Source organism: Ursus americanus, chromosome 19 (assembly GCF_024610735.1).
Source record: "Ursus americanus isolate L20-20 chromosome 19, mUrsAme1.1.p, whole genome shotgun sequence".
Classification (NCBI taxonomy): domain Eukaryota; kingdom Metazoa; phylum Chordata; class Mammalia; order Carnivora; family Ursidae; genus Ursus; species Ursus americanus.
In genome coordinates this window covers 43,270,370-43,291,183 of record NC_142145.1, presented here as the reverse complement: position 1 = coordinate 43,291,183, position 20,814 = coordinate 43,270,370, and the positions used below count along the sequence as shown (strand labels likewise).

General features: G+C 46.7%; 1 protein-coding gene across 4 annotated transcripts in view; it reads right to left on the bottom strand.

Annotated features, from left to right (window-relative positions):
• The window catches only part of KCTD1 (potassium channel tetramerization domain containing 1), a 171,946-nt gene that overhangs the window by 23,937 nt on the left and 127,195 nt on the right, over positions 1-20,814 (bottom strand). For 3 of the 4 annotated variants that reach the window (XM_045781935.2, XM_045781937.2, XM_045781934.2), the window contains exon 2: positions 19,698-19,876. In XM_045781935.2, coding sequence (XP_045637891.1) covers positions 19,698-19,876 — 179 coding nt within the window. Of the gene's footprint in view, positions 1-19,697; positions 19,877-20,814 lie in introns of those variants that run through there. The other variant, XM_087869908.1, reaches the window with a different exon arrangement.

The following is a 20,814-nucleotide window of genomic DNA, read 5'->3' as shown; positions in this document are numbered from 1 at the left end:
GCCTAAGGGACCGTCCGGGCTGAGAGTCTTGTTAGAGCCCTTAGTGACGTGGGAGAAATGCGCCATTGAAAAGGCTTTCAGAGCGGAAAAAAACCACAAAAAACAAGAACAAACCCCACCTCGGGCAGATACAGGAAATTGGGCCTAGTTGCAATGAGAAGCCCCTTCGCATCGCACGTGGCCGAAACAGGAGGCGCAAAGGGAAGAGCTGGGGGGAATTTGGAAGGAGGCCCAGCGTAGGCCGGAGGGGTGGCTGCGGTCCCTGGGCGATGCACTGGGGGAAGCCTGGTCTCCGGTCGGAATCACTCAGGCCGAAAGAGGGCGGCAGCTGAGGCGGGCGAGCCGGTGCCCACCCCCGGGCGAGGAGCCCCCGCGAGGCGCAGAGGCGCAGAACCGGGCGAAGCGCAGCGGAAGGAGAGGCCTGAAGATGGCGGCAACCCCGGCCGGGCCGCCGCCCACGGCCCCCCATCCGCCCACGGCCCCCCATCCGCCCACGGCCCCCCATCCGCCCACGGCCCCCCATCCGCCCACGGCCCCCCATCCGCCCACGGGCCCGGCCGCGTGGTGTGCGCGGCAGCTGGGAGGGAAAGCGCTGTGGAGAGAAGGGCCAGACTTCCGAAGGACGAGCCCGCGGGCCGCGCAGAGGCGCGTTACCGTCTGAGGTGCTGGGCCTCCCGGAAGAGGAGGAGGCGGCCCCATATTGGAGACACCAAATGTTAGGAGTAGTCAAGGGCAACGTTATGCAGCTGACTTTTTCTAATTTTAAAAGGAAGCGCGTTCTGAGCTGTGAAAACAATGCGGAAGGACAGGGCGGTGCCAGCGATCGTAAAATGGCGTCCCGGGGTCTGTTCTGAATGTGCCGTGGAAAAGCATTGTTTGACTAAGCAAATAACGGGGTACATCGGCGGGGGCTGTATTTCTTGTGGACGTATGAATGGAGTTACAAATCAAACTGCAGTGATTTGTAAACTCTGGTGCCTGAAAACTATGTGGAACTGATTACAGTTTACTAACCTTGGAAGAACATTCCTGTTTTCCAACTGACCAAGACCAAGCTGGCTCCAGATGATGTATGGCCGCCTTGGGTTTTGGTGTGTTTTTTGTTATGTTTTTGTGTTTTTGACACTCATTGAAACAAATAGCAATGCTGAGAAAAACGTCCTTCCACGATTTTTTTTTTTTTTAACATTTTTTAACATTTTGTTTTGGACAATTTCAAACTTAAGCCAAAGCAGAGAAAATAATATAATGAACCCCCATGTGTCCATCCAGCTTCAAAAGCTAGCAACACTTGCCCAAGCTTGTTTCACCTATACTTCTATTGCTCCCTCTCCTTAGTGGGATTTTTATAGCAAACCCCAAGCATCCTGTCATTTTTATCTGTAAATATTTCATTAATAAGATTATAAAGGTTCACTAAAAATATGCATTAAAAGATACTAAAATATATTTCTCTTGCTTTTTAATATAAACATTGTTGATTATTGTTTATGAAACAAATAATGCAGGATCAAGTCTCCAAGGAAATTAAGCTCCTTCTTGTGGAAAGTAAGTCTGGTTCCCCACTATTGCTCCCCCTCTCCCTGGCATTAAAAAATGGTCTTAAATGAAAGGCTAGGGATAGGGCCTGATATACCTGGCTTAGTGTGAATCTGTCATTAAGAATTTATTTTTTCTTGTGCACTGAGTCATAGGACTTGGTTTCTTTAATTTACTGTGACTCAGTTCCTTAAGAATTTCCCTTTATTGTGTAGTCATTCAATTATTTATTCTACCCATATTCACTGAGCTTGACCATGTGAAATATAGGGAACGCTGTGGTGAATAAACCACACATTCCTTGTTTTCGTGGAATTTAACAGTCTGTGGGGCTGGGAATGCAGATCAAGTGCGGTGTGTCACTGGGTGTGCAGAATGGGTTATGGGAGTACACAGGAGGTGCACCCAACTCAACTTTGGGGAGGCATGGAAGAAAGAGAAAGTTCAGTGGAGATCTGAAGGACGAGCAGAAGTTGGCCAAGTACCAGGGCAGCAGGTAAGGTCAGGTAAGAAAGGAGAGGGGTAGGGAAGATAGAAAGGCTTGAAGCTAGAAGAAACCTGGCATGTGAATACTCCCCACGGGGGCAGAGTCAGGCCGCCGAAAAAAGGAGGCTGGAGCAGCAGAGTCAGATCGTGAAAAGCTGCATAAGCCACGTCAAGGAGTCTAGATTCGGTTTCGAGGCCAGTGGGGGCTGATGTCAGGCTATGCTCTCCAATGATGTCAAGGAAAAGAGCAAATTTAGACGTGAGACTGAATGAAATACAATCTGCAATCACATCTCAAAGATGCAGTTTGTGGCTTGTCCAAATCCTTTCTCCTCTGCCTTGCTTTTGACTGTATTATTTGCATACAGCAGTGGCTCTTAGCCCTGGTGGCACACTGAAATCACCCAAGGAGCTTTTAAAAAATACTACCAGATATTCTCATGTAATTACTGCTTAGGGATGGGGCCCAGGCTTCTCCCCTACGTCTGATGAACAGCTGAGTTGAGAACCAGTGCAAAGGAGGATGAGCACAGACTGAAGAAGAACAGGTCAACATCATGGACTTGAGAGGTTTAAGGTTAGTCCTTCTGTCACTTTGAACTGTCACAGCACCTCTTCCTAAATAGCCAACCACACTTCTAGAAGCGAAAGATCTCCAGGATGACCTAGATCAACGTCCTATTTTACAAATGGAGAAACGGAGTCCCAAATACATAATGCTCAAGGATGCACAGCTGGCTAGACACGGAACTGGCTCTGAACCCACCACGCTGTCCCTGGGGAAATGGGGAGAGGTCACATTCAAGCCCTGGAGGCCAACTGCTCTAAACTTGTTATTACATATTGAATTGTATTATGTGCCAAAGAGTGAGCTGGCTGTTTTATGGGTTTTATCTCATTTGGTTTTACAATGATCCTATGAGGTGGCCATATTATTCTCATTTCACAGAGGAGGAATCTGAAGCCCAGAATGGTTGTCACTTGGCTTAAGTTACAATCTGGGTCTGATTCTAAAGCCTGTGTTCTTGACCGGTACTTTACAATGCCTTTTCATGTGCAATTTCAAACAAACGAAATGACAACCACTTTCCTTGAGGAATGCATAATTTTTATAGTTCAATAGAGTTTGCTAATGTTGCATGTTATTCCAAGAAAATTTAGTGTTTAACATCTTTGTAGAGAAACTATTTAATAGCCGTGAAACAAAACGTTGAGGCTCAGGGGCTGGGTGGTGGCGGACTCAGTAGGTACCCTAAATTCCACGGAACCAAATCAAAACACTCCAGGACTTCAGAGGTTACTTTCAAACGGTTGGTACAATGTGACGGGGCATAAAATGGGATGGGAAAGTGAGCGTTCTGAGGACAATGACAATTTCTGGGGAGAGGAATGACACAAGGTTCCAACTGCATTTACCTTGCAGCTCTTGTGTTCCTTTATGTGCTGTGACCCTACTTTTAATTCTGACACACCCCCATGGGATTTATCACTTTACAGCTAAGGAGAGGTTTCCAACACTTCTAAGGCTCCAGATACCCCACCTCCCTCCTGCAGCCTGGTGAACATTGAGCGCCATGGTGTGTAATACGACACCGGGCCCTGCGGGTCAATCCTTTCTATTCTCCAGAGCCAGAAAGTGCATGGTGATTATACAGTGAGGGAGGCAGTAGGAGAAGCGTTCATCTGCAATGGCTCAGGACCCACTTGCTCAGGGAGGGTGCAGAAGACCCTGCCCGGGGGTGAGAACGAAGTGGCAAAGACAGACCAAGGGGAAAGCAGGCGAGAAAAGGTCAGGACCAAGGCGGTTGGGCTTGTCACCCAGTTAGCTTCCCTTTGCCAAGAAATACCTTGTTCTCAACTCCTGGGCATCCAAGTCATGGAAAATATGGTTTGGACTCAAGGAAAAGATCTCATTTAGTTTCGGGTCCAGATTTATTTTGTTGGTTAAGAGATTCAGAGGCAACTGACAAATTCCCCTTTGAGCATCTGGGGGATATTTTTAAATTAGAAAAGTGAGACCTACTCATTGTTGAAAATTGAAAAAGTGTAGACTAGAGGACACAGAAGCAGCAGAAGAGAAAAACAATCTGCCATGAGCCCATCAATTAGGACATTACTTTTTAAAAAATCCCATTTGCAGAGTATTTTTCTTTGAATAATTTTGTTTTCAGAAGCACTTGGACCTTCATACTTTATGTCTATCATTCCAAGTTAGTCTGTTACGTTAGTAAGTGATGTCTACTGCTCCAAGTACATTCCCAACCAAGTCTCTGTCCTAATATTTGAAACCTGGGAAAGACAGCAGATGGGGTACTGAGCTGGGTGGAGGTGGGTGTGTTTGTGCCTGCGTGACCATGAGTGCGGGGGTGTGCCCGCTCGTGGGGTGTGTGGACAGCTGTCACTGCAGGTGAAACCAGACTCAGGACAGCAGAGGGGGAGAGAGACATGGAGAGAGGAGACAGTATTGCAACCAGGGTGTGCCTCTTCCCCTTTTCTGCTTTGATGGGAAACGAGGGAAACAGTGGTGGAAGGGAAGAGACAGGTTAGATTGATACCTGAAAGTTAGACCCTTGGGAGTCTATATTTGGAGTTCAATATTGTAATCTTTCTATCTTTGCATATATTTCTAAATGTCCATAATAAAAAATAAGTTTTTCTTTTAAAAAAGGGGGGAATGCTGGGTATGATTATAAGGTTTAAAAAGAAAGAAATCACCAGTCCACTTACTGTTTTAGAAGCCTGAGTTATCATAAATAGTGTTTAATATGCTTAAAGTGTTATAACCATTAGAACAAGTCTAGGAAGAGTTCTTTATAGTTCCCTCACGTGGAAAATTTCCTCTATATTTCATGAACACAGATACAAATTAATTCAGAGCTTGTTATAGAAATGGACAGAAGTAATTTAAGGAGAAGGGAGAAAATACCTTCTTGGTAAGAACAAACAAAACAAATTGTATCTACTTATGGGGAAGTAATGTTTCCAGTACTGTTCCCTGAGGCAGCATCATTTTCTTAAATGATACATAGAACTGAAGAAACCAGGGGAGAAAGGAAAGGCAAGTTTAAAATATAAGAAAAACTATGAGAGCAAAATAACCTGGAACTCAGCGTTTTGGAGAATTGATCACTGCTGGGACTACTGATGGCCGAGGGAGAGTTTGGAGCCACTCAGGGGGTTGTAATCCTCCAGGAATCTCAGGAGTGTTCCCCAGGACTCTGACTACAACAATTTTTTTTTTTAATTCCAAGATTATATTGACTGTTAACTATGAAAAATGTATTATTACAATTAACATGATTTTTTTTAAACACCAGATTTTACATAAGTAGGCTTTTTATTTCTGCATTTATTGAGTGCCTACCATGTTCCCGGTGCTCGGCCAGGCCTTTTAAAATAAGCATGATGCAGGCTCACTGGGAGCCAAGGAGGACAAGGGGCGGGGCGGGGGGTGGGTGGGTACCTAGCTAGCCCAGGGCAGGCAGGGAAGGCTTCCTGCAGGAGGCAATGTCTGTGCAGTCCTAGGGATCACGAAGTATAAGGAGAGAGGTACAGGGGCTTGGAAAAGGGATTTCAGGCAAGAAGGAACATGATGGTGGGAACAGAGGAAGTGAAGAGCAACTCTCTTAAAGTGTGGAGCCCAGCAGAGCATGGAAGGGCGCCGTTATTCCCAAGAGCTTGGGTGTGGTGCTTCCCGGAGTGTTTCAGGGGCCCCCAGCACATTCAGCCCTAAAACTCACAGAACTGGGTTTGAATCCTGACTTCACCATCTTTCAGACCAAATCGATGAGTTTTGATTTCTTCATCTGAGCAATGGGATAATAACCCTAGCCCGAAGAATTCTTAGGAGAATAAACGGATGTCCAATAAGAACCACGTTCCTGAGAATTCACTCTGTGCAGGACACAGTACCGAGTGCTCACAACACGCCGACTAGGTTTTACGGGGACGCTGTGGCCAGCTTCTCGGCCCGGAGGGCAGAATTCACACTCGGGCAGCTGGACTGCAAGACCCCAGCTCGGAGCCACTCCCTGACTGCCGGGTGCTCGCTCGGCTCTTCGGCAGAGCACTGCGCCCGCCTGGCACGGGCTCAGGAGATGCTGGCAGATTTTCGTCCTTCGGAGATGGCGGGCTGTGCCAAAACGGAATTCTGACCGTCTATGAAACCCTGTTGTGCATCTGGAATTGGCAGAAAACCTTTACAGTCACCTGGTCCTGTTCCCTGGTTTGAGCAAATGCCTGCTTAAAAATGATTTCTAGAGGTATTTTTCTAAGATCGGCCCAGCATCAGATCATCATATCCTCCCTTGGGAGGACACATGGGTATTTCGGCTTGAACAGTTTCTGTTTAGGTTTTCTGTCACTTTCTATTTGGGGAGGCAAACACGCACAGGTGCACACGAGCCTGCCCCGGTCACCCACCCTGCCCTCCTCCCAACAGTCTGTGCTCTACTGGGAGGGATTTTTGACCCTCCTTTTATCTCTTGATTTAAAACTCTACAATATGTTTTCCATTTTATAGTCATAATTATTCAGAGAAAAATGTTGTAATAGCTAGCATTTTTTGAGTTTAAGACACAATGTTAAAAACTTTATGGATTATCAGATTTAAGCCTCACAGCAACTCCATACAAGTAGTATTTTGACTTTACTGATGGAGAAACGGAGGCGACAGCCATCAGGTAACTCGCCGAGGGGCCCTGAGCTCTGCAGGCTCCTTTCTCTGCAGACTGAGGGCCAGTCCATAAGCTCCGTGCTGTCCCCGGCCCTCAGTGGCTGTCTGTCCCAGAACATTCTGCCCCCTTCCCCCTCCTGCTCTGACCCCTCCCGCCAGCCTTCACGCACCTTGCAGTGCCACTCTGTTTTTCAGGTTTCTAGTTTGTTATACCAGCAAACTCCTCCGTATGTGTTCCCATTGATTTTAATCTGTTTTTGAGTGACTGTGTTCGTTCCTGGGCTTCTGATATTAGCAGACCTCACGACTGCACGAGCGCTCTCCCGCGTGAGGACCCATTCCCCATCCTCTGCCCACGCATCAGTGTCCTAAGGAGGGAGCGGCCTCAGCCTGCCCCCTGGGACTGCGCTCTCCCGGTGGCCCCGCTCTCTCCGTGGCACTGGGAGGTAATGAGCCTCAAGGGCATGTGGAAGGGAACCTGCCCCATGTCCTCTGCTGTTTGCCTGGTCCAGACTATGGCAGCTGGCTTCCAACATGTCAGAGCAGCCACTGCAGAGAAAAGCGTCCTATTTACTATATGCCCCTACGAGAGGACCATGGTGAAGCCAGCGGTTTCTATTTTCAATTTAACCATTTTTGCCTGCTTGTCCCAGGCCCGCAAAACAGCAGTGTACAATGAAGTACTTCATTATTTTGCTTAGTACCCCTAAGTGAAAAACGAGACACTTCACACGGTGCTTCATTAAAACAAAAGAACGAGAAAAATACAATTTACCTAAAAATGAGGTGAATGCTTTTTCAAAACCTAACAGAAGATGATGGAAGAAAGCAGGTGAATCTACCCTGACTCCTCTGTACCCTGCTTCTCCACACACACGCACACACACAGTGCGGACACCGTTCAAGGCTCTTCGCGCAGCGACAGAGACTGGCTCCACTGCTCCAGAGAAGGAGAGGTGGTTGGATGAATGAAAATGACTGACCCTGCCTCCCTTCAGAGTGACGAGGAAGCTTGAGAGCACGTTCAGAAACTAGGCTTCCAGAGACAAAGCCCGAGGGAGGACATCAAGCCCCCGGACCGTGAGCTACACCACTCCGGAGGGAAGGAAGCCTGCAAGCTGGACAGGGTCACAGTCACACAGCTGCAAAAGTCTATCAACATTGCAAAGAACATGTAAAAGGCCCATACTGCCATTTTTAAAAAAATTCCACTTGCTTCTTCAAATCATGATGGACAACATGCCTGGTGGGCCTTTTAATCTGAGAAGATTAAGATTCTGAATTCATGTCACAAGAGTATTTCAATAATCACCAAGTCAAGATGACATATGAAAAATACGAAGTTTCTACCAGCTCATGATTCAAAGACAACATTCTCGGGTGTGTGTGGTTGGGAAAGCAGGAACACGGAGCTGACAGCATCCTGCCTTTGGCTACGCCACGGTCAACAATGCGCTCTTGTAGGTGTGTGTCTTGCGTAACCATCTCCGCCCTGCTGGGGTTTATCATAGTGCAAGAATTTACCCCGAGGCACCGAGCCGGTCCATAGACACCTAAGCAGGGGTGTTAGTTGTCTGTATTTCTCCCCGTCCCTTCCAACACCAATCAGAACCAAGCCCTAACCTGCAAAATTTCAAGAAGTGAACGTTCCCGGCTAATAACAAGAATTTCTTCTTTCTTCTCTTCCTTTTCAGAAGATCATTAAACAGAAGGTGACAAGTTACAGCGTCACTGGACGCCATTGCTTCTCCTACTTGCTGCTCCATTTGGAAGTCCTTCGGGAGAAGCGCACTGAAGCCAGAGCTCATTGGACAAAGAAGTACTTTTTGCTAAGTTCTAAAATCTACATAAAGGATTACAAATGGGTTCGTGCAGAGCCCCACAGAATGTAGTTGGAAATACAAGCTGTACTGTCACTGCTGTTTGTAACCGGCCCAGACACACAGCCACAGTGAAGACCAGAGCTTCATCCGTATTTGACATGGTTCCCTAGGTTCGCTGGGCTGTTACAATCTTTATTCCAGTCCATTTTAATGTATGCGACAACGTCCTCTGCATCCTACCCTTCATGCCGTCTTGCTCCTTCTGCAGCATACCATCAAAACGGTGACGTGTTGACGAAGTACCTTCCTTAGGGCCCCTCAGATTATGGATCAGTGGGATACACTTAAAAGATCCTTCTTTTCTGCTTTGCTATTGACTGCTTGCACTGCTTTGAGACTAGAGGAGTTTTCATTTTCTTAGGTAAGCTCTCAAGCCCTCAGGGCCCCCTAAACCGTTTCTTAAAAAAAAAAAATCAATTTTTGGAGGGATGGCAGGGGCCTTGACGAGTCTAATGAAGCCAGGCAGGGGCTGTGGAACGCATCGGCTCAGAGCACGAAAGCAAGTCTGGACGCGCTCAGGTCCACCTTCCAGTGACGAAGCCCTTGGCCTGGCAAGGTTCACCGCTGTTTGAAAGTGGGGGGTAGCTGTTATGCACAGTTGTCATTTATCTTCTGAATATGGGAACACAGTAAGAAAAACTGTGCAGAAGTAACAATAATCATTACCACCAAAAAAGAGACGCAGCAATGTCATTACCAAGCGAAGTGACACATGGCATTTATGTACCAGCAGGAAGCCAGGACCCAGTGACAGCGTCATTTCCACTGACACTGCATCTTCATTAGATTCAGATGGTCCAGAAAATAGCTGGTATCATTGGGGGACTGAGACATGGATTCTTTTTTTTTTTTTTCTTTAACATTTTCAAATGCAATCATCACCAGATTGGAGCTTCTGGGTGTCTGCCTTTGGAATATGAATACACAACATGCATACGGTTGTAAGAGTACAACTGATTTCTCGATCCCTCCCCCACCTCTCACACTTCCTTCCTTCTCCAGGGCCACCCTGGGCACACTCAGAAGCCCACCATCAAGGCATTAAGCCCCCACTTCAGCCTGCTGCTTTAGGGACCAATTGTTGCTTTTGGTTTTTTTTTTTTTTTTTGAAGGTTTTATTTATTTGAGAGAGACAGAGTGAGTGAGCATGAGCTGGGGGAGGGGCAGAGGGAGAGAGACACGCAGACTCTGTGCTGAGCATGGAGCCCAACATAGGGCTCGATCCCAGGACTCCAATGCAGGGCTTGATCCCAGGACCCCGAGATCATGACCTGAGCCGAAGTCAGACACTTAACCAACTGAGCCACCCAGGCACCCCCAATTCTTGCTACTTTCTATCTCCAGGCATCCTGAGAGTAATCCTTCAGAGGGAGAATATTGATAATCCATCTAGGTAAAGCTATAAATCCTGCATTTTTACTGAAAAGAAATGGCATTTTAATGGGTCACTTCTATAACGACAATAGAACAAACCATCTGGCAGACGTAGCTGACCCGATTTTTCTACCAACATACCTCGGCTTTCGGCAGAGGGCATCTGTGTGCTTAGTGGACCCATAAGGGATCCTTCAGTGTGACTTTCTGAGGTTTACTAGTAGTATTATTATTATTTTTAGTTTATTACTATTTTTAAAATTCTCAAAATTGAAATGCCAATGACAACATCATGTCTTTGGGTTTTGAATAATAAATGGTTCTGTTTGGAACTTAAGGGGGAGGAGTTTATCTTCTGCATTGGCGTAATACAGAAGACTCCCCCAACTTGAGAATAACTTGCATTGTTTTATTTCAGCCACGAACACACACAGCAGAGACACCTCATGGTGTCTTCCTTTCTGATACAAAGAGATTTCACGTCTCTGTGAAGTGGATCATGGCGGCCTGGGAAGAGGCTATCAAGACTTATATGGCAGACACACGAATAACGCTGTGGGGTGTAACACTCCTGCCCACAGAACTCTCTCCACGACCAAAACGCAGTTCGTGTTTCGGAAATTCACCTAAAATGTTTCAGCGTTGGTCCTCGTTTGCCATAAAGTAGGGCTCGGAGGAAGCCCTCCGCCAGAATCGGTTATGTGGCTGACAGAAGCTACACTTTGTTTTGTTTCAAAGAAACTACATGGTTTGAGGAGCCAAAGTCACATGAGATTCACGAGCTGGGTTCTGTGAAATAACACTGTCAATTCTAAGCCCTTTTAATGGAATTGTTCTTAACACACTTAATAAAGTGAAGTATATTTTTCACATGTTAACTTTGTGAAAGATTACCAGAATCTTCTATGAACTACCTACTAATTAACTTTTCAAACAAGTAAGTAGAACATAGAGTTTATTATTATAAAGTACTTTCTTGTACGATGAGGGGAAACATAAAAATACAAGGAAAAACACAGAGCAAAAATGACTGGGCACGGCTCAATGACACTATTCGTTATGACATATCAGAAGGAGCACCGTCAGTGCTTTTGTCCCAAGTGACGAGAATCAAGCCAGAATCAGTAAGAAAAGTCTCGCTTTAATGACTTGTGTCTTGCCACACCGCGGCCATCCCCACCCTGCCGGGGACGCTGGCACGTTTCTCTTCCACACCCTCGTCTGCAGTCCCGGTGCCCCAACTGAGCTGCCTGCGGACCGCCTGACGCTGATGAGAACCGCAGGCTCCCCTCAGACCTGACCTACAGGTCACGCAAATGGTGGGCAGGGCCCAGGAACCTGCATTCCTGACTCTGGTGCGCGGGGATTAGGGAGGAGGTATCAGTGGAGGAAAACATTCAGAAGACAGGTGTCACCCTTCTGTCTGGGTTGTTGAACCGGGGTGATTTAGTCCCTTCTCCTCACTCGTTCCCTTAGGGTAACTAGACTAGGAAATCCCTTTCTGGGCTCTGCCTTGAGAAAAAAGCAGGTACTTCTTTGCCTCTAAGTCCTCACGATTCAAAGACGACATTCTCGGTGTGTGTGGTTGGGGAGCAGGGGCACGGAGCTGACAGCATCCTGTTCCTCACGTTACGGGGGCGTAAGTCCTCACGTTACCCTAGCACCTAAAGAACCGGGTGAAGGCCCCCTTAAGAATCAAGTGGCTTGAACTTATTGTGGATGGCCTGCCCTCTTGGCTCATGACCATCTTTAGAACATAGTTCCGGAAGGTGGTAAGAAGGACTACGTGGCTATATTAGAATACCCCAAGCCCTGTTCCAGACCAATGAAACCGGAATCTTCGAGGGGAGGCCCAGGTTGGTTGGCTTGTTTGAGCTCCCGGGGGTTCTAACCCGCCTCCAGGGTTGAGAAGTGCAAGTACAGGAGAGGAAACCACAGAGGGCCTGCAGCGGAGCGGGAGAGGGACTCCTGCTCCGTCCCTTGACCTCTTGGAGTTGCAGTGCTTTTATCTGTACGCGGGGGTGAATGACAGTCCCTAGCTCTAAGATCACGGTGGCACGTTAGATGAGAAACACACATAATGAGCCCAGCCTGGCCTTGGAACTGAACTATTCTGAACATCTTGACTCAGTTACTTGCCCTTCGTTGTTTTGAGGACCTGGCCTCCGTGCATAATATTTCACCCAATAATTAATTCACATATCAAGCCAACTTTGGAACGTCCGCTCGGCGGCTGGCACAATGCTGTATCCAGAGTACAGGATAGAGACTGAGCGAGAAAGAGCTTCCCGACGACAGCGTTTCTATAGAAAATCAGGTGGAGTTCCTGGCGAGGGAGAAGTTCAGAAAGATGGAGAACACGACCCCCGGTCCGGCCCTGAGCTGCTTCACGCTGGGTACCCAGGGCTCCGCCCCACCCTCACGGCTCTGCCATCGAGAGGTCTGGGGTGGCACGGTGGCCTTCACCTTCCTTCCGGCCCAAACCAGGAGCGGCCTAGGGGATAAGCCAGCTTCGTTACTTGTCACCCAGGGGCTTCGGCCCACATTTATTTACTTATTTTTTAACTATTTTGGTCAAAACCACGTATCACCTCAGTGACCAATGAATGCAAAATTAAAGAAAATGTATCAGGAACAGTATTAGGGTCAGCAGCCCCGCAAGGAGATCTGGGGTGACCTGGCCTTGAGCTCTTCCACATCCATGGCCCGGAGAGCGGACTTCGCCCCGCATCTCCCTCCCGCCGAGCTGAGGGGTGAGCGTACAACAGGAGCTGCACCAGGCAGCACGAGATGCATAACAGAACTCGGAAGACGCAACTGGGCCGAGATCCGGGTGCTCTGTGAGACCGAAGCGACAAAAGTCTGCTTCTAAACCAGCACTAACACGTCAACTAGATTTCGTCTTGAAAATTCAGATGAGCAAATAAGCAGGGATAAAATGATCTTCCGGCTTAATACAGGGGGCAAACTATATCCCAAAGTGGGCGCATTTATTCTCTGTGTTATTCTTCTTACTACCTTACTTGGTCCTAACTCGAATACCACGGACTGTCTACTCACCGCGTGTCCTCCCCGCTCCCCCACGTAAACCACAGGAGAGCAAGGGCTTCCGCTGGCCAGTGTCTGCTCTGGCCACGGGGGAGCACGGAAGGAATCGTCCCAGAGGATGAAAGACCAGGACAGGGAAAACTACAGGCTATAGCATGGCTACGTTTTTCTCTCCAGTATGGCCTAAGACAAGACTTTATGAGTTAGATTACTATAAAAGTGAGGTCTGTTTTGTTCCCAAGTGGCAAGGGAAGTTTGCTGAATCTGCCAGTAGCGTGGTGTGAAGTTCCTGGCTTTTCAGTACGGAAGAGAAAATCCAGTTTCATCATTTAAAAAAAAAAAAAGTGTTTTGAAACTGGTTTCATTTACCCTTTGCCTATATAACTGAGGAGCAATTTTGGAAAAGCAATATTGTAAGATGACAAGAAGAGACAGAGAAGAGGAAAATTGCCCCGATGACCCTGGAGAAACTTTCCATTTTTCATTTGCCAGGTGCTTTACCTCCTTTTCAACCCCCGCCCCCCAGTAAACTAATTTTCTTTTTTAAAAGATCAGCCCATCCTAGCAATCAAAACTGTTCACCATTAGGTTAGACTGCCCTCATTTTATGCATTTCCATGGGCGTTTTCAAAGCAGCAGGGATATGCTCCCTCCTTCCATCTGTGCCGAGAGTTCGCATCTCAGGATAACTTTCCCAATAATCTGTTCTGTGATTTTTTTTTAAACTTGAGATAGACGTTGCATTATAAGATTTATTTATTTGAGAGAGAGAGAGAGCGAGCACAGAGGGGAGGGACAGAGGGAGAGGGAGAGACAGTCTTAAGCAGACTCCACATGGAGCACGGAGCCCGATGGGGGCTCGATCTCACGAGCTCACAACCCGAGCTCAAACCAAGAGTCGGACACTTAACTGATCGCACCACACAGGCGCCCCCACAGACACTGCATTATAAATCATGCTGATCTAAAGAGTAGGTTATAATAAAAAGCCCCCTGTTCAGTGCCCTGCAGTAATTCTGCAAGAGAGCTCCGTGAACTGTGTGCCAGGGAGGATGCATTTTTTTTCCTGGCATTTTTGTTGGGATCCTGAAATGCGGGCCTGCGTGATGACAGGACTGGACCTGTGCCTAGGGCCTGTTGTACGAAACTGGAACCGAGAAGTCACAGAGTCACAGCACAGGATTACAGAAAACATCCTAGTCTGACCTAGCACGATGACAGGGAAATCCACACACGAGCATCCGGTCGCCCTGCGAGTGTGCGCACCCATCCCTTCACAGCGCACTCCTCCAGCTCTCCTTTCCGGGCAGCTCCCCGTGCACCATGCTTTCACGGCTCACACATCGAGAGTGAAGCACGCCAGGAGCCGGATCTCTGCTGGCAAAGCACACATGTTTGGCATCTCCGTCCTAAAGCTTCAAATACACACACCCCTTGGGTGGCCATGGGTGTTGACTGTAAGGCTGAAAGCCCAGTCTCTGGAGTTTTGCAATTACCTACGTACGCCAGTGTGCTTAGTAACTCTGCGGCTATTCAGGAGAGCCCGATTTAGCATAATCTACTTATGTGGGAGCTAACTCATGTACCGGGTTTAAAACACACAAAAGCTCAGTCAAGCAGTCAGATCGGATGGCTCAGGGGACTGTAACATGAGATCTTGTCTTTCACCTCTAGGTCGCTGGCTGACCGGCTCTGTTAGTTAAGACCCCTGCCTTATTACCTCCCCAGAGGTTTCACTCATTAGCAGTAACAGCCCACTTTCCGGTTTTAAAAAGCCCACCATCATCTGAATAACCATCCATATAGCCGCTGTTCATCCTGCTTTTGTTCAAGGTGATAATAAAGGATGAAATGGACCTCACTTTGGACTCAGACTCGTGTCTTCTTTTAAAGCACAGAATGTTTTTGCTTTAAGTAGGCTCTGCTCTGTGCCCAGCGTGGAGTCCAACTCGGGGCTTGAACTCATGACACTGAGATCAAGACTTGAGCTGAAATCAAATTGGACGCTTAACCATCTGAGCCTCCCAGGCGCCCCGCACAGAATGTTTCTTTCATCTCTCACACGCCTGTGTGACTATAACGACATTTCAGTGGCAACAGCGGGAAATTTTAAAGAGGCCGTGTCATTTGGTACCAATCTTAATTACTTATGATAACTGACTTAGATACCTAGGTTTTGTTGTTATCAATGATGTTAATAATGGGTAGCTTAGATTTTTAAATCAGATATAATCAGGTCTGTCTTTAAAACGTGCAGGGCCTGGGGCAAGAGTCCATGTGAGGCCCACCTCCCATGTCTAGATACTTACAACTTATCAATCAAGCTAGCAAACTGTCCAGCAAAATATGTTCTATCTTCTTTGTAAATCCATTAAAAATCTTTTTTTGTGATGGTGATCTATTTTTTCACTTTTGTTTTGTTTTACTTATTTGATGTAAAGTTATTGCAGATCTGAACTGGTGTTTTTCGGGGTGATTATAATTCCGAATAGGAAATGGAATGGGAAACTTGTCAGCTCCCTGGCAAGGGATCTATCTCCTTGATTCCCGAGGTGGCATGAATCAGCCTCGGTCTCATAAGCACCTCGAAAGAGCGGTTCTGCATCCTGCACAAAGCATCAGCAAGACAGAGCACATCACCGATGTCTGCACTACTGCCGTTAATTTGAAACCTTCAGTCCCTTCAGCGAGAAACCACCCGACGATGGATGTGAGTCACAATGTGAGTGATGAACCTTTTACCTTGTAAAATGTGAAAGTCAGCTCGCTTCTTTTGAATCCCTACTCAGGGCTTCCAAGCCTCCCCCACCCAAAGAAAGCATGGGGTATCCACACACAGTGGAACCAGGTAACCTTGGTAATCAAAGAAATGAAGATCAAAAGGTATTTTCTTTTGGTGGGATGGCCAGTACGATATAGCCTGAAACACTCATTTAGGAAGGAGACGACATTCACTCGGAGGGACCATATATGTTGGTGCTGTTCAAAGCCAGATGGTGAAAATCAGGATCTCTCAGATTTTATTGGTCTGAGGCAGGATGGCGCATGGCCTTTTAATGCTTCCCAGGTGCTTCTAATGTTTAGCTGTGTGGTCCGTTGTACCACTTTCTGGGGTTCTAAGAGTAATCTTTAGCCAAGAAGGCGATAAACAGAGACAGAATAAAAAGTCACCTAAAATATTTCAAAATGGAATAAAGGATCTTTGCAGGACCTTTGAAATTGTAGAAAGACATGACATCTTTTACGATCCCTTACTACAAACAAATTAGGACTTTTACACTACAGGTCTCCCCTTGAAATCCTAGAAAACAAAACCAAGGAAAAAGCCCTCCTCCCCTCTGGGCTACACCAAGGGAAAGGCAAGGGAGAGAGGATCCAGGGTGTGCTGAGGAGGGGAGGGGCGGGGAGAGGGAATGGCCCTGTGGGAAGGTTTCAAAGTACCCTAGAATTTAGAGAACTGGAGTTGGGGCTATGTGTAATTCTATGGTCATGGGCAACCTAATCTCCTAGGATTTATCCCCAAAGGTTGATTTATCCCCAAAGAGACTTTTCTCAGAAGCTGGAAGGAAGAGCTGACATGTATAAGAAAAACACGAAACTCTTTCTCCTCTGTATCTTTGACTATGAACATATATGTATGGGTCCCATTAAACTGATTGTTGCCTTGATATGAACATGGAGTGAGTTACAAAACACACACACACACACACACACACACACACACACACACACACACACTCCAAGAGGGAGCAGAGCAGTCAATTCAACATCTAAACCACAGTCATCTGCTTTAGGTGTAAGCAACAGAAAGAGAAGTCACTTTGTAAGGCTTGTTTCAGAGTCAAACATAAGCTTACAAAATATCTCCCTGACAATAAAGATGATCTTGGAACAGCTCAGCAGTTCTGGGACAGGTAGGGTAGGGGCGTCAAGATCAAGGACCGGAAGGTGCCGGCTAGGAGTCCCTCCAGCCTGCAGTCCATTCAGGAAGAATCCGAAAGTGAGCCTGTTTCCATGGTCTAGGAAATGAAGGAATGGGATATATTTGGTATTTGGAAGGCAGTCTGAAGAGAAACAATTGCTGGGTTTGGCAGAAGGTTAAGCATAAAGGCAATAGTATGTGTTGGGCACAGGGCCATGGCGTGCTTTTCGTAATCACATTTAATCCTCTCAATAACCTTGCAAGAAGACGTATCTGTGTCTATGTTACAGAGAGAAGACCGGCACTTAGAAATTGGACCTGTCCTTGGCCAAACAACTACTAAACGGCAGAGTCAGCATTCAAACGTGGGACTGATGAACCATGAATTATTTTTGATGTTGCTCCCATGATACTGTGGCCCAGCGGTGACAAGGAAGTGTAAGGAAAGATGGGGAAAGAAAGATGCGCAATTTCAACCTTTCTAATTAAGTTAGTGAAAGAGAAATTCAAGTTATGATGCATGGAAGGATCAGGTTGGGGGAGAAGTAGGTTTGGTGAGATTTAAAAAAAAATCTGTGTCTAGTTCGGCAGAGTCCAATAGAAACAAAAAGCAAGACACATGTCATTTGGGGTTTTCTGGGAGCCACATTAAAAGAGTAAAAGGAAACAGGTGAAATTAAATTTAATGACATTTTATTTAATTCAGTATATTCTCACTCCAACATGGAATCAATAATAAAAAACTATTGAGATATTTTACTTTTTGGGGGGGATACTAATTCTTTACAATCTAGGACATTTTGATTTGGACCGGCCACATGTCAAGTGCTCAGTGGCTGCACGTGGCTGGTGGGGGCCATATGAGACAGCGCAGATGTCCAGAGTACTGAGATCACGGAATGCGACGCATGCCTCAGGGTGTGGATAAGGAGGAACCGAAACTAGACTCTTAGAAATACCCAGGCACAGGTGGCTAGAGGAAGACTTTCCAAGTGAGACACTGCTCGAGGTCTTTCAAAGTAGCAAACTGTTCGAGAGAGGAACTGAATGAATAGAGTCTCCAACGAATTTCTACCTCCTACCACTGCAACTGGCTAAGTGACACAGGGGAGCTTCCCAGAAACCAACCCCCCCCTCCCGGGGGGCTTTAGTCCCTAAGGAAGAGACCCACCCCGCTGCAGGGAGCACTTGAAGAAAACCTACTACTTATGTCACATGCACATGGGGTAATTATTAACTTCCCTCCTGGATCAGAGTTTAAAAATCTGACTGAAGCAAAAGGCCATCGGATCAGATCCGTGAATTTTGCTACAGCTAAGGGTTTGCTTTTTGACTCCTGTATGTTTTGGGGCTTGGCCCCTAGAATTAAGCGCTCACGTGAAGAGGCACAGCGATTTTCGTTTGTTGAGGTTGGTATTAGCTTAGAAGGAATGGAAGTAAGTATTTTTTTTAAAGAAACATTACTTAGATCACGATAGTCTTGGGAAATACAGCCATCACATAGCCAGACTTTGGAGGACTTATTACAACGAGCTTAGGGAAAGTGGGGACTCAGTAAAACGAATCACTGACTGACAGCATCATTTCATTGAAAAATACATAGGTTTTTTTGGTAATTGAAGTAATAGTCATTTGTGTTTTTAAAAAAATCATTTCACTTTGCAGAAATCAAATCTGGAAATCAAGAGAGAAAATATTTCCTCTTTCTTCTTCTCAAACTTCACCTTCTTTCATAAAATATCAGGCAGTAGAGTGAGAATAAGAAAAACAAACAAAAAAGGGGTCTTCATGCGGTTATCAAGATGCCGCTGATTTTCAGGTCAGTGCTGTGTGTTCGGGCTGTAAAGCTCCCTGCTGTCCGTTACTTTAAAGCCACTGGTCCCTCCCCGAAGCCCAAGTGGTGTGCTTCCATCCCAGATGAGCAGAACCAAGCAGAGAAACCCCCTTTTTCCTGACTTTGGCCCCCATGAGCTCCTGCCTCCTCCTCTACCCACCCGCAGAGCTGGTGAAGATCAGCTCCCTTAGAGGATCTGGGCATAGCCCCCAAATCCAGGCAGAGCCAGGAGGGGTGTCCCGGCAACAATAACAAAGCAAACTGTTGCCCTGGAACTCCTCTAGAAGTGGTGGGAGGGCACACGGGAGGGGGTGTCTCACAAGCATCGAGTGTGTACTGCCTATTTGTAAACCACTCTCCCCTCTTCAGACACTTTCTATATTTACTTATCTGCCTTGAGTGCTCAGAAATCCCACTGCTCTTTTAATTTTTTTTAAAGCAAGACTATCTTGGCTTCCTGGACTTTTGCATACTGTTCTAAATATACTGCTCCACTCACTGATAAGAGTCTCTCATTTTTTTTTTTCTCTAGTTCACAAGTTGGTGGGCCAAACGATCTCCCAGAAAATTCTAAGAACTGATAAGAATGTGTGTTTTAGAAGAAAGGGAAAGAAGAAAACTTTCGTGGGAGGTAGAACTCATCCTTCTTTTTGTTACTACATTGAGAGACACCAAGATCTTGGCAGGGCAGAATATCTTAAAACTCCACTCCCATGTGACGGGTCTACGCATACCCCACCCCGCTGTGGGTCAGGCCCTGACTGGGCCGAGATTGACAGCCCCACCCCAGAGCAGCCCCCGTAGCCGGGCGTTCCTGTTCTAACCCCCGCCCCGCCCCAGGGAGGCCACACTGCTGCTGTGCTGGTCAAAGGAGAAACAGTTAGACCATCAAACACATGCACTTTTGAGCAGACTTTTCCTTTTTTTTCAGATTACCTTGATTCGGGGTATTTGGTGAGGGTGGCCAGGCTGCTGGTGTACATGTGGCCGCCCACATCAATGTGCACGGGCGCATTGGACTTTGTGAGCTGGGCTGGAGTAGGGATGCCTTGGTTGTTCAGTGGAGACGCAGGAGATCTAGTGATCAGAGGTCTTGACATATTGGGTCGACTGTCCTACAGAGAGATAAGCAAGTTGAGACACGTTTTCGTTTTTTCCGCGGAGAGACAGGAAACACATGCATCATAAAGAATAAGCCAGAGCCGAGCGTTGATATTCATTCGGCAATACAATCTCCCCAAATCAGCAGGCTCTCACTCTCGTTGTAATGAATATTAGAAACACCGAATCTGTAACACAGAAAAGGAAAACTTCCCATGCTCAGAATCAAGGAGCCGAACTAATGCTCACTTCCAATCATCCTGAGCTCTAGGACGGCTTATTTCACTAATGAATCCTCGCATTTAACAACTGGTAAATGGCACGTGGAGAGCTACCACTCATTCCAAAGGAAAAGACAATCAACATTTAAAACAACCCACGTCTAAAGAGAATACGGATGCTTTATCCTTCTCTTTGGAAACTTACTGCTGGGCAGTTGAGATAAATACAGACCTTTTCAGCACTTGTGTTCTGCAAAATGTTTTCCTTGATTCCTAGTTTTCAAATCAGGAGAAGAGGGTAGGACTAGCATGGCCATCAGCACACATTCTCAAGGCAACCTTGTAAATAGGCACCAGAAGTTCATCAGTCGAGAGATTAAAAAAAAAAAAAAAATCAACACACACTCTACCCGTGTGTTGTCTGCTTCTCTCTCTGTAAGACTGTGGGTCTGGGGACACTTTGGAAAGACTGTACCCTTCGGTGGTAAGTATGTGCTTGCGAGCCACAAGCAAGCCGCTCTTTTCTCTGCCAGACTTCTCGGAGACCGAGCTTCCCGGGGTGGCCCTGGGGCAGGTGCCGCTGGAGCGGTCCCACAGGCAAAGGTGGCAGTGGGAGGGGAAGAGCAGACGGAGGACATCACAGGGTGGCCGCCAGAGCATGCTGAAGGAAGTGTACTCTTGAGGAAATAAAATACTACGGCCCTTCCATGGATACAATATAAATATTTCAA